Source organism: Alosa sapidissima, chromosome 14 (assembly GCF_018492685.1).
Source record: "Alosa sapidissima isolate fAloSap1 chromosome 14, fAloSap1.pri, whole genome shotgun sequence".
Lineage (NCBI taxonomy): Eukaryota > Metazoa > Chordata > Actinopteri > Clupeiformes > Clupeidae > Alosa > Alosa sapidissima.
The window spans coordinates 16214085-16233932 of record NC_055970.1 but is presented as its reverse complement, the minus strand read 5'-3'; the positions used below and the strand labels follow the sequence as shown (position 1 = coordinate 16233932).

General features: G+C 47.4%; 1 protein-coding gene across 21 annotated transcripts in view; it reads left to right on the top strand.

The window, feature by feature from the left end:
* The window catches only part of madd (MAP-kinase activating death domain), a 57823-nt gene that overhangs the window by 20222 nt on the left and 17753 nt on the right, over positions 1 to 19848 (top strand). For 11 of the 21 annotated variants that reach the window (XM_042061450.1, XM_042061449.1, XM_042061442.1 and 8 more), the window contains exons 8-24: positions 168 to 248; positions 1192 to 1200; positions 2741 to 2797; positions 3986 to 4158; positions 4510 to 4745; positions 5316 to 5475; positions 5855 to 5958; positions 6490 to 6716; positions 7635 to 7888; positions 8333 to 8472; positions 8742 to 8843; positions 12078 to 12137; positions 15448 to 15556; positions 15983 to 16169; positions 16371 to 16521; positions 17261 to 17470; positions 18955 to 19011. In XM_042061450.1, coding sequence (XP_041917384.1) covers positions 168 to 248; positions 1192 to 1200; positions 2741 to 2797; positions 3986 to 4158; positions 4510 to 4745; positions 5316 to 5475; positions 5855 to 5958; positions 6490 to 6716; positions 7635 to 7888; positions 8333 to 8472; positions 8742 to 8843; positions 12078 to 12137; positions 15448 to 15556; positions 15983 to 16169; positions 16371 to 16521; positions 17261 to 17470; positions 18955 to 19011 — 2317 coding nt within the window. Of the gene's footprint in view, positions 1 to 167; positions 249 to 1191; positions 1201 to 2740; positions 2798 to 3985; positions 4159 to 4509; positions 4746 to 5315; positions 5476 to 5854; positions 5959 to 6489; positions 6717 to 7634; positions 7889 to 8332; positions 8473 to 8741; positions 8844 to 10141; positions 10199 to 12077; positions 12138 to 15447; positions 15557 to 15982; positions 16170 to 16370; positions 16522 to 17260; positions 17471 to 18954; positions 19012 to 19848 lie in introns of all 21 variants that reach the window. The other 10 variants (XM_042061452.1, XM_042061443.1, XM_042061458.1 and 7 more) reach the window with 8 other exon arrangements.

Here is a 19848-nt window from a genome sequence, read left to right as displayed (position 1 = left end):
AAATTCCTAGTACACACTTTGGTTTGTGATTGTGAACCTTCTGTAACTGATGTGCACTCCACCAATGGTTCCACTTTCTCCCATCATTCTCTTTCCTTGGCCCAGGCTATATTTTCTCAGTCTATGTTGTCACATGTCACATTGTTTGTTTGTTTGCTTGCGTCCAGGTCATCAGACCCAGCAATGCGGAGATCCTTCCCCCTCTCCCTGAGCCCGAGTCGACTGAGCTCAAGAAACACCTAAAGCAGGTACAGCACTCACTCGTGCCTCTTTCTCTCTCTCTCTCTCTCTCTCTCTCTCTCTCTCTCTCTCTCTCTCTCTCTCTCTCTCTCTCTCTCTCTCTCTCTCTCATTCTTTCTCTCCCTCTTTCTCTGTCTCACTCACTCTCTGCCTCTTTCTCTCTCTCTCTCTCTCTCTCTCTCTCTCTCTCTCCCTCTCTCTCATTCTTTCTCTCCCTCTTTCTCTGTCTCACTCACTCTCTGTCTCGCTCTCTCTTTCTCACTCACACTCTCCCTCTCTCGTTCTTTCTCTCTCTCTCTCTCTCTCTCTCTCTGTCTCGCTCTTTCTTTCTTTCTCACTCACACTCTCTCATTCTTTCTCTCTCTCTCTCTCTCTCTCTCTCTCTCTCTCTCTCTCTCTCTCTCTCTCTCTCTCTCTCTCTCTCTCTCTCTCTCCATGTTTGCTCATTATTGCCTGACGACGCAGTTGGCCCTGTGGCCACGGCTGCTCTGATAATATTGTGAGCCGCTGTTGAAACCGTCTCCGTGAGAGGCGTGCCCACGGCTGCACTGTTGTCTCCGCTCATGTGGGTGAGCTGGAGCTGAGCTGAAGCCTGTGTAGTACTGACACTTTGCCAAGGCTTCATTAGCATCAGGTGATTTGGCCCGGTACAAGATCCTATTGACCTAGAGAACGTTGCAGTACCACGAGCGGAGTGAACTTATAATCTACCTTTTATTTTTGGCCATGGAACAAAGCGTAAATAGAGCGCGTGTGTCTTTTGTTTGTTTGTTTTGTCTGACAGAGTTTGGCTATATTCTGACATATTTCCCCTGGTCCAGAAAATACTGGGCAAAAAGCTACAGGGTTATGTATTTATGTGTTCTCTCTGTCCAAATGTGTTGTTGGTTATTGTTGCCTTTGCCTTAACCACAATAAGTTTTCTCTCCCTCTTCTGTCTTCACATTCCAGTTCCTGCAGGTAAAATGTGAAACGGGGACGTGCAGTGGTGGATCCCAGTCCTAACTGTAGTCCCTCTTTACTAATCCGCAGCCCACACCCCTGTGCTAGAACCACTGTAGCAAGTGAAGAACATGGGACTGATTCAAAGACCGCTCATACCTAACCAGAGCTAGACGCTTTTTTCCATTTCTAACATCTGTAGTCTTATTTTGAAACTCTTATTTGGTATGTTTTTGTTTGAGAACACATATTAATTGCTGTAGATACACTTACTAATTTGCCAATGGCTCCCATGTTAGTGTAATTAATGTGACCAATGGATGCACTCTGAATCAGACCCAGAGAAGTAGACATTTAGTGTTGTGATTCCGTAGCCCCTCACCCTAGTGCTGTGTGTACTGTAGATGGACTCCACAATAGATTCCCTGACTGAAAGTACTGTGTGTGTGTTTGATCCCTGTCTGCAGGTAAGAGAGTATGGATGTTTCTGACCAACCCCACCTTCAGTCATTTTTACTAGAAACGTGGCAACAGTACACTGGCCTTAAAATCTTTGTGTACCACTAGAGACAAGAGAAATGCCATGGGCACATACGAAAGAGTCTTGAAATGTCACTATTGCAGTCATTTACAGCACTGGTAATTTGTCGCTGTGTATGTCTGCTCCCACGTCTAAGAATAGCGCTCCGGCAGTGCAGACATTAGCGCTGAAATGAGTCGTCTTTAGCGCTGGGAGATGGAAGTGGTGCATTGTGGGTCTTTTCTCTCCTCCGATCCTCCACCCTGAGAACAGCGGAATAATGAAGCCTGTGTGATTGTCATCTGCTAGCCCTATCTGTGCTCCACCCCCATTCCCCCCTCCCCCTCCCACTGGTTGCCCCTGGGGCTAATCATGAGCCGCCCGGTCTTTTAAAGCGGCTGACTGGTCTGCTCTGTCCATCTGTCCTGCAGTGGGTCTGTGTGTTCACCCCTGTGACCCTCCTCTGTGCACTGTGCTGCTTTGTGTTCTCTCTTCTGTGTCCTGATGGACCAAAAGGGTGGTTTGCCATACACGGATTAAGCCTAGTCCTGGACTAGAAGCTTTTTTTCAGTGGAGATTTTCATTGAAATCCTGTTAGTCCAAGACTAGGCTTAATTCATGTACTGGAAAGCAGCCTCAAGAGTCTAACTATTGGTCTGTCTGTCCATCTGTTTGTCTTTGTCTGTCTATTTTTACCTCTATTCACTCACACTCACTCTCTGACTTTCACTCACTCACACACATCCCTGACTCACTCACACACATCCTTGATTCACTCACACACATCCCTGACTCACTCACACACATCCCTGATTCACTCACACACACCCCTGACTCACTCACTTTCATTCACCTACTGTGTCATTTGGTTTCCCTCTCTCTTGTGCACTTTGCCTCGCCCCTCCTCCACTTCCTCTCAACCGCCCATGTGTTTGTCTCGTGTGTCCCACTCTGGTCCCAATCCTGCCCAGTGATTGGCTCCTGTTTGCTTCCTGTCACGTGACTTTTTTCGTGCCATCTCTCTTGTCCTCCCTTCAGTGTCTGGTTAGGTTGACTGCCATCACCCAAAAGCAGATCTTCGCCTCCGACTCCAAGGTTCCGACAACCAAAAACCAATCCCCCCCGATCTTTCCCTGCCCTGGAATGTTGCCATGCCCACTGCATGGACCCCTTTCAACCCCCCCATCTCCTTAGACCCTTTGCCTGTTCCTCATCTGCTGTTTGTTCCACCTGTGCCCCATCGATTGAGATGTCCACAGCCTTGCGACGGACTAAATCACTTCCTCCACTCCCCACTCACGCAGTGCTCAAGTTTGGCTCAAGCATGACCGAATGTGCTGGTGCATTTACTGGTGATGTCTGTTGTGCTTTTAAACCAAAGCATTCTCAGAAAGAGAGTAAAAAAAGCAGTCTCATAAATGGAACGGATAATTGTCTGGCTTTTAAAATGTTAGCTGTTGTTGTTGCTGCGTGCCCATAAGCAGACTGACTTGACCGAATTAGCGGTTGCTAATCATTAACCAACAGGTTGCCAGCATTCCCAGAGTGCTTCCTTAAATGGCTTGTGTGGTGAATCCTCCCCTAAATCCACCCCCCCTTCTCTCTTCTCTCTCCCCCCTCTATCTCTCTCTCTCCTGACCCTCTCTTTGACCCTTAAATCCTCAGCACTCTCATATCAGGCATTAGTCTCCTCAGAGAAGCCTCATGTATCTGCGTTCAGCTCTCTCACCTGGAGCTGAATGTGTACTTCCTCCTCCTGCCTAGCCAAGCAACTACCACTTGCTAATGTTAAAATACAGAACACTGCTGTGTTCTGAGAAGGCACTCTAGACACTTCCAATCTAGCTCAAATGAAGTCAGCATTTCCTATCTCACTATTCACCTGCTCTGCTCTGGAGGGGCTAGTCAGTCAGGTTAGCTTAGGCGCTAGTAGGGCCCAGCCAGGTTAGCTAAGACGCTAGCAGGGCCCAGACAGGTTAGCTAAGGCGCTAGTAGGGCCCAGTCAGGTTAGCTGAGGCGCTAGCAGGGCCCAGTCAGGTTAGCTGAAGCGCTAGCAGGGCCCAGCCAGGTTAGCTGAGGAGCTAGCAGGGCCCAGTCAGGTTAGCTGGCAAGCTGCCAGACTCAAGCTGATGCCTGAGGTGACTGTGCTGCTGAGTCACACCCCTCCCCCCCCTTACCCCATCCCACCCCACCCCAATCAGACATGTTTCCTCTAACATTATCTTCTTCCTTCCTCTCCCTCGGTCTCTTCATCTGTCCATCTGTCCGTCCATCCTGTCCCAGGCGCTGGCCAGCATGAGTCTCAACACGCAGCCCATCCTCAACTTCGAGAAGTTCCAGGAGGGCCAGGAGCTGCCGTTGCTCCCGCCCAGTCGGGACAAGGCCTCGCCGTCCTCTACCGAGTTCAACCCCCTCATCTACGGCAACGACGTCGACTCTGTGGACGTGGCCACCAGGCAAGGATTGTGAAATGCTTAATGCCACACCTCCTTATTTTCTTCCTTTTTTTTGTTAATGGGGCAACTGCTAAGTGATAAGTGCCATTTTTTCTTTAGTGTTCCTGAAGTGCTTAAAAGCTCCACATAATTGCCCGTAATTTTCCTCCCCCTGAAACATTTTCTGAAAAATACTGAAAACTTTTATAAAAATCCCGCTGTGTTCAGACTCAACCTGCCCTTTATTAAGCCCATTTGGCCCAGCACTTCACCACAGCCATTTTTTTCCATTTCATCTTTGCATTTCAAAGCGTTGGATGCTGTAATTCATCTCCCTCCCTCCCTCCCTCCCTCCCTTCCTCTCGTCCTCAGGGTTGCCATGGTGAGGTTCTTCAACTCGCCGAACGTCCTGCAGGGGTTCCAGATGCACACGCGCACGCTGCGCCTCTTCCCTCGGCCCGTGGTGGCCTTCCAGGCTACCTCCTTCCTGGCCTCCCGACCGCGCCGCTCCGGGTTCGCCGACAAGCTCTCGCACACGCAGGCCGTGGAGTACTACGGGGAGTGGGCCCTCAACCCCACCAACCTGGCCTTCCAGAGGATCCACAACAGTAAGGGCTTCCCCACTACACTCCCCTTCACACACTGGGCCTCTGCCTCATTTCTGTGTCGAGCCTCTGCCTCTGTCTGTTATGAAGAAGAATAAATGTCTGCTCCTTTTGTTCAAGGCCGTTTTAGTTACGTATGCAGCACATTTTGTACATGAAGGCAATTCAATTTGCTTCACACCATCGGAGAACAGAATAACAAGCAATACTAATTAAAAGCATGAAGGACAAATAAAATAATAATAAGAAAAAACAAATCAATAAAATAAATTAAACACTGAAAGGATGCTGTTGTTCGTGTTGTGGGTAGTGGTTATCCCTGTGCAACAAATTCTCTTTCTGTGTCATTTTCTGCCTCTCTCCCCCCCCTCTCTCCTCTCCTCTCCCCCTCTTTCTCCTCCCCCCCCCCTCTTTCTCCCCCTCTCTCTCCCTCTCTCCTCTCTTTCTCTCCCCCTCTCTCCTCTCTTCTCTCTCTCCCTCTCTCCTCTCCTCTTACTCTCTCTCTCCCCCTCTCCCTCTCCCTCTCTCTCTTCCCCTCTCCCTCCCTCTCTCCTCTCCTTCTCTGGGCACCAGATGTGTTTGATCCCTCTCTGATTGGAGACAAGCCCAAGTGGTACGCGCACCAGCTGCAGCCGGTCTTCTACCGCGTGTACGATGGCTCGTCTCAGCTGGCTGAGGCCATCAGCGGCCCACTCGAGGAAGAGGCCAACGACTCGGACCCTACCGATGACAGGTGCGCACCGCACCGCACGCACACACACACACACACACACACACACACAGACACACACAGACACACATGTACTGTATCCTTCTAGGCTGAGGCACTAGCACTGAAAAAAAATGATAATAAAATTAAATAATCAATCAAATAAATTAAACACTGACTATGTGTGTGTGTGTGTGTGTGTGTGTGTGTGTGTGTGTGTGTGTGTGTGTATGTGTGATGAACAGCAATAGGAGACTAATGCACAGCAGAACAGGGCTGTAATGGAACATGTGTTGAATGATGTATTACTGTCATTCTGGAAGAGTAGTGATCAGCCTGTTGAATGTTTCTGATTTTTGTGTGTGTGTGTGTGTGTGTGTGTGTGTGTGTGTGTGTGTTATAGTGGCAGTGACAGTGAAGGCTATGATGACTCCAGTTCATCCTACTCCTCCCTGGGGGACTTTGTGAATGAGATGATCAAAGGGGACATTTCGGGAGACACTCCAAGTAAGTTGCTGACTTCTGCTGTAAATCGAGCCAAACATCATTTACATCATTGCATCATGCTGTAATTGAGATTTATTTGCAGTTTCTTAATCAGATACTGCTGTCATGATGCTGTGCATCTTATGTACGCTGTTTGTCTTTTATACAGTTTTATTTTTGCTTGCATATGTGTCCTAATTAATGTATATTGTCTGTGTATTTGACATTGTATTTGTAATATTGTCTATATGTTGTATAGTATGTTAATTGTCTTTATATCGTCTTTACTACTAGAGTGATGCCATTGGCCTGAACCAAACTCCTTGTGTGTACTAACTCTCTTATATAGAAACAGACTATTATATGTGGTACAGAGGTTTCGATCGTAGATAGTGAAACACCTGAATGTGATTCTGTGTGGTCGTTGTGTAACGGAGTGATTCTGAGTGGTCGTTGTGTAACGGAGTGATTCTGAGTGGTCGTTGTGTAACGGAGTGATTCTGAGTGGTCGTTGTGTAACGGAGTGATTCTGTGTTTGTCGTTTGTCCTCAGATGTGGATCCGCTGGGGCACGCAGCGCTGGGGGATGCCAGTGAGGTGGAGTTCCACGACTTCCAGGAGTACAAGGAGGGGGAGGAGGCCACGGAGACCGCGGTCGAGGCGGAGGTCGAGGGCGAGGGGGAGGGTCCAGCGGAGGCATCAGAGGGCCAGCCGCTGCGCTCTAGCTCCAGCACCACGGCCAGCTCCAGCCCCAGCACCATCATCCAGGGGGTCAACCACGTCAGTACCGCTGAAACAACACCACACACTGGGTCTATGGGGGGGTCAACCACGTCAGTACCGCTGAAACAACACCACACACTGGGTCTATGGGGGGGGTCAACCACGTCAGTACCGCTGAAACAACACCACACACTGGGTCTATGGGGGGGTCAACCACGTCAGTACCGCTGAAACAACACCACACACTGGGTCTATGGGGGGGGGTCAACCACGTCAGTACCGCTGAAACAACACCACACACTGGGTCTATGGGGGGTCAACCACGTCAGTACCGCTGAAACAACACCACACACTGGGTCTATGGGGGGGTCAACCACGTCAGTACCGCTGAAACAACACCACACACTGGGTCTATGGGGGGGGTCAACCACGTCAGTACCGCTGAAACAACACCACACACTGGGTCTATGGGGGGGTCAACCACGTCAGTACCGCTGAAACAACACCACACATGGACTGAGCGCTGGCTCTGTGGTGCAGAAAGGCTTGCTAATGGAAGGGATAGGTCTTTAAATTCCGTATAAGTTGTGGGTTCAATTCCTGGCTTCCACCATTGTGCCCTTGAGCAAGGCATTTAACCCTGCGTTGCTCTGGGGAGAATGGCCCTTGTAGTATAATTGATGTAAGTCACTTTGGATAAAAGCGTCTGTTAAGTGAATAAATGTAAATGTCAACTGACTTGGTCACCACAAAAAAATGGATTTTGTGATGGTCATATCATTTGTGAAATAAGGATCAATTAACTGTCTATCAAAATTTTGTAATAGCTAAGAAGTAAGGAACATTTTTAACTCTTAAGATATTTTGGTTGGGTATTGAATGAGTATATTGAGTGAATGGAATAGTGTCAGCTTTAGTATTTGTTGTGTTGTGGTTGGTGTCTAGTGTTCTGACAGGTCTGCCCCTATCCCTTAGGAGCAGCCTGAGCCTGCTGAGATGGAGGCATCTGCTAGCGTCGCCCTCAAGAACGCTGTCCCAGGATTGGCTGGCCAGCCTTTCTCCCGCCCCAGCCCTGAGCCCACCTCTTCAGACCCGGCCAATAAGAAGAAGGAGTATGATAACCCTTACTTTGAGCCTCAGTATGGCTTCCCTGCGGAGGATGATGCAGACAGCGAGGAGCAGGAGGAGAGCTACACCCCGCGCTTTAGCCAGAACCTCAACGGAAACAAGTACGTGCACACACACCACACACACTCTCTGCTCCCACTCCCAATAGCTTATTCAACAAGTCTCTCTCCCCGGTCCCACTCCAACAAGTATGTGCACACACACTCTGTGGGGTCCCACTCTCACAGTTCATTGAACATTGAAAGCGAGGGTGTGTAGTTTAGAGACATGATGTATCCCCATTCAAGGCTGTACAAGGCTGTAGGTCTCACTGGCTGTACTTATCTGGTCAGTAATAATTGGTTATTTATGAACTCAGTTCTCAGTTGGTTATTTGTGAACTCCGTTTTGAAGGTTCTGTCTTTCTCTTCTGTTATCTAATTGCCCTAATTGCCCTTGTACTTGGCTGGTTTTCTTTTCAAAGTATGATATTTCTCATACTGTTGGTTCTGAACCTTTCACACTTCTTCTGCCCTCATTCTGTGCTGTGTGATTGGTTCTCTCAGGCCACAGCGCCCCCTACGGCCCAGCAGTCTCAAGCTCCCAGGGGAGTCGGACGGTGAGGGAGACTCCCGCAACAGCTCGCCCAACTCAACCATCTCCAACAACAGCGGCGATGGATTTGGAGGCCTCATGTCATTTGCCAGTAAGGCTGTTATCATTGATCGATAGATGGATCCATTAGGAAGCCTATTATACAATAAGATGATCTGATGAAATTAATCTGATAATGGAATATTACAGACATTCTTGGTAATGTGTAAGTACAGGACCTCTCAGAGCCTCATGATATACAAAGACGCTTCTCAGGTGTTCCTCCCTCTAAGTTTCCCCAGCTGTGTAACTGAAACTGTGGCTGTGGATTAGGCTGTCTGGGCGGTCTTCTCTAAAGGCTGACTGTGTGTGTGTTTGCAGGTAACCTGTACAAGAACCACGGCACCAGCTTCAGTCTGTCCAACCTGGCTCTGCCCAACAAGGCCGCCAGGGAGAAGGCCACACCCTTCCCCAGTCTCAAAGGTAGATCGCCTGCATCCCTCCCCTCCCCTCCCTCCTCCCTCTATCTCTCCGTCTCTCTCTCTCCCCCCTATCTGTCCATTCATCTGTCCCGTCCTGTTCTGTCTGGTTTGATCTGCTCAGTTCTGCTCTCCTCCAGATGACCACTCTCATTCATCTCCTCATCCATTCCCCATCATTCAGCACTCTTCTCACCTCCTCTCTCCCTCCAGATGATCCCTCACTCTTCTTCTCTCTGTTATCCTCTCTCTCTCTCTCTCTCTGTCTTTCTCTCTCTCACTTTATCTCCCTTTTTCTCCCTCTCCCTGTCTCTCAGTCTCTCCCTCCCCCCTTCTCTCTGTCTCTCCCTCTCTCCCTCTCTCTCTCTCTCTCTCTCTCTCTCTCTGAAGCATCTCTCTGCTCTTACTCTCTCTTTCTGCATCAGTATTTTTATGTAGGTACAAAGTGGAACTTGGATGTATTAGGGTAGCAGGTGTGTAGGTAGTATAGCAAGTCTCAGTGCATAGCCATACTCTGAGGAGAAAGTAGACAATAAATCTCCATGGATCCCTGGATTAATCATTTTCGCGTGCACCCAGCCGTATTGTTTATCTCCATCTAGCATCTGTTCACTGTGAATTACAGTAAGCTGTGTACAAATCAGTGGTTTAGGTGATCCTTCTGAATCAATCACCATTATGTGTAGCATATACATTTTACTTAAGTGTATTCACTGTAGAGGAACATATACATTTACAAAGGTCCTCTTCACCTTAAACTCACATTTCAGCATTGCAGGCGTTGGGCTGAAGTCTTACACATGAATCGTAAGGCTGGAATTGTTCCTGAATCCTTTTTTGGTTCCTCACTCTCTCTGTTTCTTTGCTTCTTCTTCTTCTTTCCCCCAATGCCCTGGTTTTGCATTTTATTTCTGACATTATTGTACCCCAAGAATACTTTAATTTTGACCTAGAGGAAGTGGAGGAAGGTTGGTAGGAATGCTTCATTCCTTCTTTCCCCTTGTGTAGTTCAAACATGGCACTATTCTGGAAGTGAACGCAATGCCTGGTTAACAATGACTAAAATAGTTGAATTGCCATTATTTATTTAACATCAGAAATACCCAGTTTTTTAAGCAATGCTCCTGCATAGTCTCCGAATTGTGTAGGAACACGGGTCCTCAGTAGGTAACTGGCATTGGGGAGACCGTAATGGCATGTGTCTAAACTCATGCACTTCATGGAAATAGCTGCCATAAGTCCTGTGATTTCCTCTGCCATGACTTTTGAAATGGATTGATGTGACTTGTCTTTGTCGCTCAGACGACGATGATGATGATGATGATGATGATGATGATGCTGATGAGCCTGAAAGCCCGGGTACGTGTTCACTGTGTGAGACCCTGCCCTGCCCTGCCCTGCCCCCCCACCCTCTGGTTTGGTGTGGTAGTTTGCTGTGTATCTCCATAGCCCCCCCATTAACTTTGACTCCTACAGTAAACCCTATGAGAACCGCTCAGAGCTGCTGCAGTCTAAACATGGCTCAGGTGAAAGCTAGCCAACATTTGCCTGCATTTGTGATCGTACACCCACTCCCCCCTCCACTATCTCCCGTCTGCTTCTCTTCTTGGACTGGGGGTTTGGGTCTTGATCATACTCTCTCACTCTCTCCCTCACTCACTCACTCTCTCTCTCTCTCTATCTCTCTCTCTCTCTCTCTCTATCTATCTATCTATCTATCTATCTATCTGTCTAGCTCTCTTTCTCTCTCTCTCTGTCTCTGAGGACCTCAGAAGCCTCTCGGAATGAGATGTGGTGTGGTGTGGTGTGGTGTGATGTGGTGGTGTGTTTTGGTCTGTCTCTCAACAACTGCCAATGGTAGTTCAGGGTCCATTCCATTTCAATCGTGCAACAGTTTCTGGCAATTCCTGTCAAAGAAACTTGAAAATTGGATGTTGATTGTTGAAACCCAAGTGGATGCTGCTGAGGTGGTCCCAGTCTGTGTTTTTTGTGGCATTGAAATGGAATGGGTAAGACTGCCACAACCCTGCTCCAGGGCGAAGGGTTTATTAACCCTTCGGCTGCTTTGTGCGGGTCCAGTCTCGGTCGGCAGCGGTGCAAGGCTGGTGTGGTGTGTGTGGGACTGGACTACGGGCCGCCCACTGTTTTCACTGCCTCTGCAAAGCTGTGTGGGAGACGCGGTCAGGAGTTGGACCACATGACTGGAACCGACATCTGCCCAATCTTGTATCAGTGCATTCCAGATTTTGGCCTCTGAAAGCTCCGTATTTTCTTGACACACACACACACACACACACACACACACACACACACACACACACACACACACTCTCTCTCACAATTTTCCTTCAATTCCCTAAATGTGCACTCAAAGAAAATTGCAGAGATCATCTTGTGTGGTGTAACACGATTCTGTCTCATAAAGTGGTCTCTGATGTGCTCTTCCTGTCATTAAAAGTGCTTTTAACCTAATATGGTTCTTCTTAAACGTCCCCTCGAAGAATTCAGCTCATCTTTTTGTTGTGTCGCCGTGGTCACTATGACCTTTTTATGAGCTGGAAAGGATCCATTTTGCGCAGATGTTAAGCAGGTCTTGATCATAAACCTGACAGGTTCCATTTTGTTTCGTAGGAGTTTCCATTTGGACAGGTTCCATTTTGTTTCGTAGGAGGAGATTTTGGAGTAGTTGGAGCATATGTTATCTTTGGATTAGATTCACTTTATTATTTTGCAATGCATGCTGTCTTTTTTTTTTTTTTTGGCTTTCATATGTGAAGAAAAGAAGACCAATACACCTCTATTAGGAAACTTTTTCTTTACTAATGAAAATGATAGTTGTTAGGCTATTTCCAGCTGTTTGGCCCAAAACAAAGTTAAATATTGTCTTTACTCCCACACAAGGCAGCTTGATGTAGTCTCCAGAACAACAGTAGAACAGTAGAACAAGCAGGAGTCACACCTGTGCAGTTCTACTCTGGAATGTGCTTTCTCTCTCTCTCTCTGCTTCTTTCTCTCTCTCTGCTTCTCTGTCTCTCTCTCTCCCTCAATCTGCTTCTTTCTCTCTCTCTCTCTCTCTTTCTCTCTCTCCTGTATCTATGGACCTCTCTTTCTCTGTGTGCTCTGTTGGTGTGTACATGTGTCTGGTGTTTGTGGGCTGATGTTTGGACTGGTTCTGTCTGGGCCGGTGCCACTCTCTGTCATTCTTTTCCACTGCACTAATTCTGGGTTTTGTGTCCAGTATTTGGGCTAAATTCTCTAATGGAGATTATAACAGAGGTCGGCCCGGGGAGCGGAGAAGGTGGGTTCCGCCCTTTGCTGCGCGAGCTGCATGCTTCTCCAAAGCCAGTCGACTACATCTCCCAGCATCCTCCCTCTCTCACTGCGCCATTGCTTCCTCTTCATCCACCCATACCGTCCCACCTTTTCTGAGACTCCACCAGTCAACACATTGCTGCAGTTGCGTGCGTCGGCTGTCATTCATCAGAGGGAGACCGAAGACTCATCTCTGCCCCTCTCACCTGTTGTGTGTACCGTCAGGGTTGGGCCCATTGCACACACAAAAACACACTCCCAGTGTTTTCGCAGTGAAGCTAGTCAGGCATGAAGAGACAAAGAGCCATGTACATTACATTACATTACATTACATTACATTTGGCTGACGCTTTTTAACCAAAGCGACTAACAACATGGTAAACAGTAAGTTTTAGAACAATTCTCACAATTTTGGGACAGTTTAAAAAAACATTAGAGTACAGTAAGAATAAGTGCGTCGGTGAGTGCTGTTTTTAACAGTTACTTGTCAGTTTAAAATGGCTGGTGAGTGCTAGGATCAGTAAGACTTGTTGTAAGTGTTGCTATGAGAGTAGATGTTCTCTAAAGAGCTGGGTCTTCAGGAGTTTTTTGAAAGTGGAAAAGGATGTCCCTGCCCTTGTAGGAACTGGCAGTGTGTTCCACCAACGAGGAACAACAGATGAGAAAAGTTTGGATTGGCTTGAGCGTACCGGTGGTAGAGCTAGACGTCGTTCGTCAGAGGAGCGCAGCGGTCTGGAGGTAGTGTAAGTCTGTATGAGGGCATTCAAGTAGGTGGGAGCAGAACCGGAGACTACTTTGTAGGCAAGCGTTAGAGACTTGAATTTGATGCGGGCCGCCATAGGTAGCCAGTGTAGCTGGATGAGCAGCGGACATGTAGTGAGGAGACACCATGAAATATTAATGAAATTCAGCACCTTGTAGCGATTACAGGCGAAATAACCCTTAGGATGTAAAATGTTGCACGCACGCACAACAAAGTTAAACTGATCTCAACTTTAGTCCTAAAGAGAGAGGCCTTCCGTTTAAACTTCAGTCTTAAAGTAGCACGGTTGCCTGCAAATTAGCCAAAGCTCTTACTGCATGATGCCTCTGCATCGAGGCTGGGATGAGCTGTGTAAGGAGATGATTGAAGCGAGGAACATCCAGATGATCCCGGGCTGGCCTAGTTGGCGTCGGGTCAGTCACGGGGGACCAGCGGAGAGAGAAGAGTACCAGTCTGCAGAAGCCCTGAGCTGATTAGGAGACGCGGCTTCGGCCAGGGAGGAGATCAGGTTTCCACGCGGGAGGTTCTCACTTCTCCTTTTGATTACTTAGAGACGGCCCTGTCGGGTTACATATTGACCCAAGATGCCCTTCTATGTACAAAGCAGAGCTGCGTTCAATATTTGTATTTGTAGGTGGGTCTGATGCCTTCTAGCAGAGGAAATATGTAAGTGAGTCAGTATGCAGCTGTTGCGGTCATAAAGTCTGGCAAGGTTGAACTCGTGATGGTCCAAGTTGCATCTCCAGAACAACAGCCTGGCATCTGTTGAAACAAAACAAGGAGACAGACTAGAGACAGACTTTGCGCTTCAGTTGAACTCGGTAAGGTGTTGCCCTTTTGTAGAAGTGATGGGAAGACCCTGTTTTTATTTATTTTTTTGCCAGAGTTATAGAAGCAGCCTTTGTGATTTCGAGACAGTGCAGCTCTTTCAAAGCCAGCAGCAGACAGTTGACAGCTCTACAGCACAGAAGCAAAGTAAGGAGTGCACTTGCCAGAGTCGGGCTGTCAGACTGTCAGGCTTTCCCTGGTTTTTATTTTCTCTCTTTCTCTTTCAGTTTTTTCTCTTTCTCTTTCAGTTTTTGACAGCACCGTTGTGTGGAATAGTTTGTGAGCCTGTTACATCAAGCCTGCCTGTGAAACAGTGAATTTGAAATAGAAATTTGAGAAATACTGTAGGCTAGCCTAGTTTTTCCTGAGCGATAAGTGTGTGTGTTTGAAAGCCACATTTGATGTATTGGACACTGGTCATGGGCCCAACCCTCTCTGTGGTGTCCTCATTCAGTGGTGTGTTCAGAGTGTGTGTGTGTGTGTGTGTGTGTGTGTGTGTGTGTGTGTGTGTGTGTGTGTGTGTGTGTGTGTGTGTTGATGGTATGCCATCGCCATGTCCCACTCGTACACTCTCCTCATGTATGTGTTTGTTTGGACACACTCACCTTACTGTCTTGTCTAGTCATGCAATGGCATCTGGTCAGTGTGTATGCAGTGCACACACCATTTCCCTCAGTGTGTGTGTATATGCTGCTACGCTCTCACTTGCATCTTTGGTGTATGTGCCCTCATACATTTGAGCAGGTGGGCGTGTGTGTGTGTGTGTGTGTGTGTGTGTGTGTGTGTGTGTGTGTGTGTGTACAGCTGTAATCATTAGAATTTGACTCTTCGCATGACACATGATGCATTGGTCTTGTTGCCATGCAGATCGTTTCTCACTCCTCTTGTCACTCTCCAGTCCTGTGTGTGTGTGTGTTATTGTGTGTGTGAGTGTGTTCTGTATGTGTGTGGGTCTCTGTTGCCCAAATGGCACCATTTGTTTCTCTGCAAGTCCCACCTGTAGTCTGGTCTAATCTTCTCCTCTGCTCTTCTCCCTTCTCCTCTTACTGTGGTTCCTGTAATGTCCTTAGCCCTGTGCTGTAATGACATAGAATAGCGTTTCTTGTCACTTCCGCAACTGTGGATGCTTTGTTTTTCTCTTTCAGAGGTGTTTGTGTATTTCCATCTGTGTGTGTGGGTGATGTGTGTGTGTGTGTGTGTGTGTGTGTGTGTGTGAGAGAGAGTGTGTGTGTGTGCTACTGTAAATCTGTTGTATGTGAAGTCTGTTGTATGTGAATCTAGACGTGTAGGTTGTGTTCCTTGTGCATGTTGTTGGATTACAGGTCTGAACAATAGATTTGTTTTTAACTTCAAATAGTATGTTTTAGTGTCTGCTAAATGTAATGTAAATGTAATGTAATGTTTTGTGAAAATGAATATCTTTTCTTTATTCAGTTTTTCCCTGTCAAATGTATGTCTTTGCATGTGTTTTGTGGAGAGTAGTGTGTATGCATGCATTGGGGTTGAAAGGTTTGTATTTGATTGACTGTGTGTGTATGTGCGCGTGTGTGTGTGTGTGTGTGTGTGTGTGTGTGTGTGTGTGTGTGTGTGTGTGTGTGTGTGTGTGTGTGTGTGTGTGTGTGTGTGTGTGTGTGTGTGTGAGAGAGAGAGACTGAGTTTCCCTGTGAGCAGTGGCCAGTCCTCACACTCTGTTTGGCCCTTACAGGGGCCCGTGGTCCCAGAGCTCTGGTGGACCAGAAGTCGTCGGTCATCAAGCACAGCCCTACTGTAAAGAGAGAGTCCCCCTCCCCTCAGGGGAAGGCCAACAACACCAGGTCAGACACTCCACTCTAGCTCTCTCATAGTAACTACCGGTACACCACTTTAACACATTTACCAATCTAACACTAACTATGCAAATCTAACACTAACTATACCACCCAAGACTATACTACTCTAACACTAGATTTCATTAATACCATTAATGCTTTCAAAAGGGGTCATGTGATTCAACTCCCTAATGAAACCCCATCAAAACTCCAATAACAAATTTCATAAATGACAATGGTGTAAATGCTATTGTAATACTCAGAGCCAACATTTACATTTCAATTCTACCAGCCACAGTTCAGGGCAGTGCATACCTACCCAGAGCAGCCAGTGAATGAAGACAAACAGTGTAAATAAAATGCTAGGTGTTATGAAGTGGCATATGAAAAGGGGAGAAGCTTTACCGCGTGGGATGTGTGTTTGTGCTGCAGCGAGAACCAGCAGTTCCTGAAGGAGGTTGTCCAGAGCGTGCTGGAAGGGCAGGGCGTAGGATGGCTCAACATGAAGAAGGTGCGCCGCCTACTGGAGAACGAACAGCTGCGTGGCTTTGTGCTCAGCAAGCTCAACCGCGCCGTCCAATTAGAAGAGGACGCGCGACAGGAGGTCATCAGGGACGTGGTGAGTGGATGGAAGGAGAAGGGAATGGAAGCGAGAGATGCTTCCACCAAAGTTAACTTTTTCGGAAATCTCTTCCAGCTGGACATTATTTATATGAGAAAAAGGCTACTACAGTGACTTTGAACTGATAAAAAGGTACTTTATGGGTGCTTGATGGGTGTTTTGCTCTTCATTTTTCATCTCCATTCTCCCATTGTGCAGGAGGTGAACAGGAAGGTGTACAAGGGCATGCTGGACCTGCTGAAGTGTACGGTGTCCAGTTTGGAACACTCGTACACCAACGCAGGCCTGGGGGGCATGGCCAGCGTCTTCAGCCTGCTGGAGATAGCACGCACCCACTACCAAACCAAAGGTAGACACAATACTACACCACACAGCACAGGCACCCACTACCAAACCAAAGGTACAGACACAACACTACTGTACACCACACAGCACATTTATCCTGTTTACTGCTACTTTTAGTCAGGCAAGTAACCACTACTGTAGTATTTCTGCCAACCTTGAGTAGCAACAGAAATGCTAATAGACTTTCTTGCTGAGCTAATCAACAAAACCTAATCACTGTAGATTGATAAATGTTTTCATTACATTAGGTAACCATTTAGGTCTTCTTTGAGTACCTGTAGGTTGAGAGGGCCTTAAAGGAAAAATCCGGCAATTTTTCACATAGATCTCTGTTTCTCGAGGTTAGTGGAGCACTGTTGAGTACTGTTGTTGGTCCAAAAAAAACGATCAATGCTACCTAGCTCAAGTTAGTGCAGCTAACAGCTAGAATCATGCAGAAACAGAGATCTATGTGAAAAATTCCCAGAGTTTTCCTTTAATGTCATAACCTCATATTTCCTGTTGTCGTCCTGACCCCCCCCTAGCTACTGAACTTCAGCACTGGGCTTCACAGGAGCTCTGATGATCCTCTGACGATCCTCTGTCCTCTGCACTGTCTCTACTCCTCCTCCTCTTTCTCTCTGTTCGACTTCTCTCCCTTTCTCTCTCTCTCTTTATTTCCATGTTTGTGGTTTGGTCTTCCTCTTTCCTCTGTCTTCTTTTCCTGTCTCCCTCCTTCCACGCTGTGCTGCGTGCGTCCGCAGAGGCCGAGAAGCGGAAGCGCAGCCCCATGGAGGGCGCCAGCAGCCCGGGCAGCAAGGAGAGCCCATCGGGCCGCATGGAGAGCGCCCGGGCCGCCGGCGTACTGCTGGTTCCCCGGCTCCAGCTCCACCCGCCTTCCGCCACAACCGGAAAGGGCGCACGGCAATTCGATACCCGCAGTCTGAACGAGGAGAATTTTATTGCGTCCATTGGTGTGTACACTCACCCCACTCTGACCCACCCCTCCCTGCATGCTCCTAGGGACTCCGGCTTGTTGAAGAGTCCCCACCCCACCCAGTCTTCCCCCTGGCCTCGAACCACCGAGCTCCAAGGGAGACCTGTGTACTTAAATGTCACTCCCTCCAGAAAGGCACTGTCTCATTCTATGGCCCTAAGTGGTCTACACCTGTTCAATGGGATCAATGAAAGCTATATATGAGCTATTGGAAGTGTTTTTTTTTTTTTTATTTGTTATTATAATTTAGCAGCATTAATTCTTGATATTAGACCTGCATTGCTGTAAAGAATAATTAGCTAAAACCCTTCTAATTGGTGTAGACACACTGGGGGTATATTGTGACACTCTCGCCCACTGGTTTGTGTTGCCCCCCCCCCCCTCCCCTTGAATGTTCAAAGCGTGCTTTGTGTTGTTGTGTTTATTTTTTGAGTCTGTTTGGTTAGACCCACCCCCCTCTGCTCTAACCATGTGGATGCATGTTAGCGTAAGTTTCCGTTTGAGAGCTAACCCCCAGACCTGCAGCCCTGTGCCCCAGAGATGGGAGAGGGCCTGGGCGTGACCCGGCCCCTCCAGCATGGCCCACCCCTCAGAGCATCTCTCCCCTGTAAACGGCCCAAAGACTAAAACAAAGACTCCAATTAGCAGTTGCTTCCGTTTGAGGCCGTTGGGGTTGTGCCTTTTTCCACAAGCATGGCAGAGCATGGCATGCAGAGCCAGCCTCGCACCTGGTTTTTGGGCCCGTGTACAGGGAACGGACTTTCCACTTCCACCCCCTTCCCCTGACGTCCACTCTCATAAACCTCCACCTCTCCTCCAGACCTACGACCTGGTTTTGTTTTGGAGAGATGCACCCTCAATTCTACGGAATGTCCTCTTTTTAAGTTTGCACTCCTCCCCTCTGGCTTCTGCAACGCCCCCATCCCACCCACTGGCTAGATGGCTGGACTCACTCACTCACTCACTCATTCACTCACTCACCCTCATCTCACGCCTCCTTACTACAGCTGCCTGAGTGTCACCACACCCCTGGCTCTGGAGAACCCCCCCCATATCCTCCCACCTCTTCCCCAGACAGCTAGCCCACGCCAGCGGCCTCCTGTCTGGGGCCAAAGACGGCCGATGAGCCATAGCCTTTAGACTTCTCTCCCCTCCTGGGTGGTTCTCCAGCCTCAGGGTGATCTGGTGCTCTGGATGTTTTGTCATGTGTCTTTGGTAGGCGTGGGAAGCCCAAAATCATCGGTTGCTCTTCCTCAGTGCAACTAAAACACAACTACTCAGGAAACATTACAAAACGTCCTGGAGTTGGATGATGATGCGCATCGTTTGTTTTTTGAAATCATCTTTACGGTTTTCTGTTGGCTCTCATTAAAATGCTCACCCGCCATAACTGCCAGTTTCAACCAGCTCTCTGACTCTCTCTCTGTCTTTCTCTCCTTGCTTGCAATGCATCTTGGGTAGAATTGTGGAGCAGGCACCAGGATAACAGAAAGCAAAATGCTTTGGAAAAGGAACAGAGTAAGATTCTTCTTGCGCAAAACAGAACTTAGACTCTTTGTAGTCTTTGCAGACCACTCCACTTCCCTTTGACTTGCCTGTCTCTTATCCTCCTCAGAGCTGCTTCTCTACCTTAGAGACAAAGCTTTCAACAGATAGAACAAATAGTTGACCTAAGCAGTAGAACTTTTTAACTTAACCTCTTACCCTTTGCCACTGTTACTAATGTGTAAACATTTGCTAACCTCTTTCTTGGATTTCATGTAGTTACCCTCTCCTTTTCACTTTAACAATTCATTATCATACAGGACTCTAGCTTAAAGGCTCTTACTATTGCTGTTTCACTAGTGTTAAATTTATCAAGTCACTTAACCAACTCCACTGTTTTTATTGCTTTGAGATAATTTATAATATATAATTACTCATTTATAATAAGTAGGCCTCCCACTGCAGTGATGTTGCGGTCATATTATATTATATTATATTAGATGTTAAACCAGATGTTAAACCAGTTTTAAGTGATATTACTTACCTTATGCAATAAGTCCTTTCTCGTCCTACCAGATTATGAATTTTAGCATATGGGCCCATCGGTGTCCATAGAATGTCCATTGCATATTAGTACTACTTCAAGTACATTCATCTTTCCTAGTCCTTGTTTCTCCTATATACTTCCTCCTGTTCAGAAAAGAACCCAGTGAAGACCTTTAGGTTGGTCTAGATTTCTTTTCCCTACTCCTATTCATCTCTGAGCCTTTCCTTAAGGAGTGTGTTTGACAATACAAACAACCGGTAAGCTTAAGAAGATATTGTGTCCTTTTAAATTACATTGGGGGGCATGATAATCTTACTGTCCTG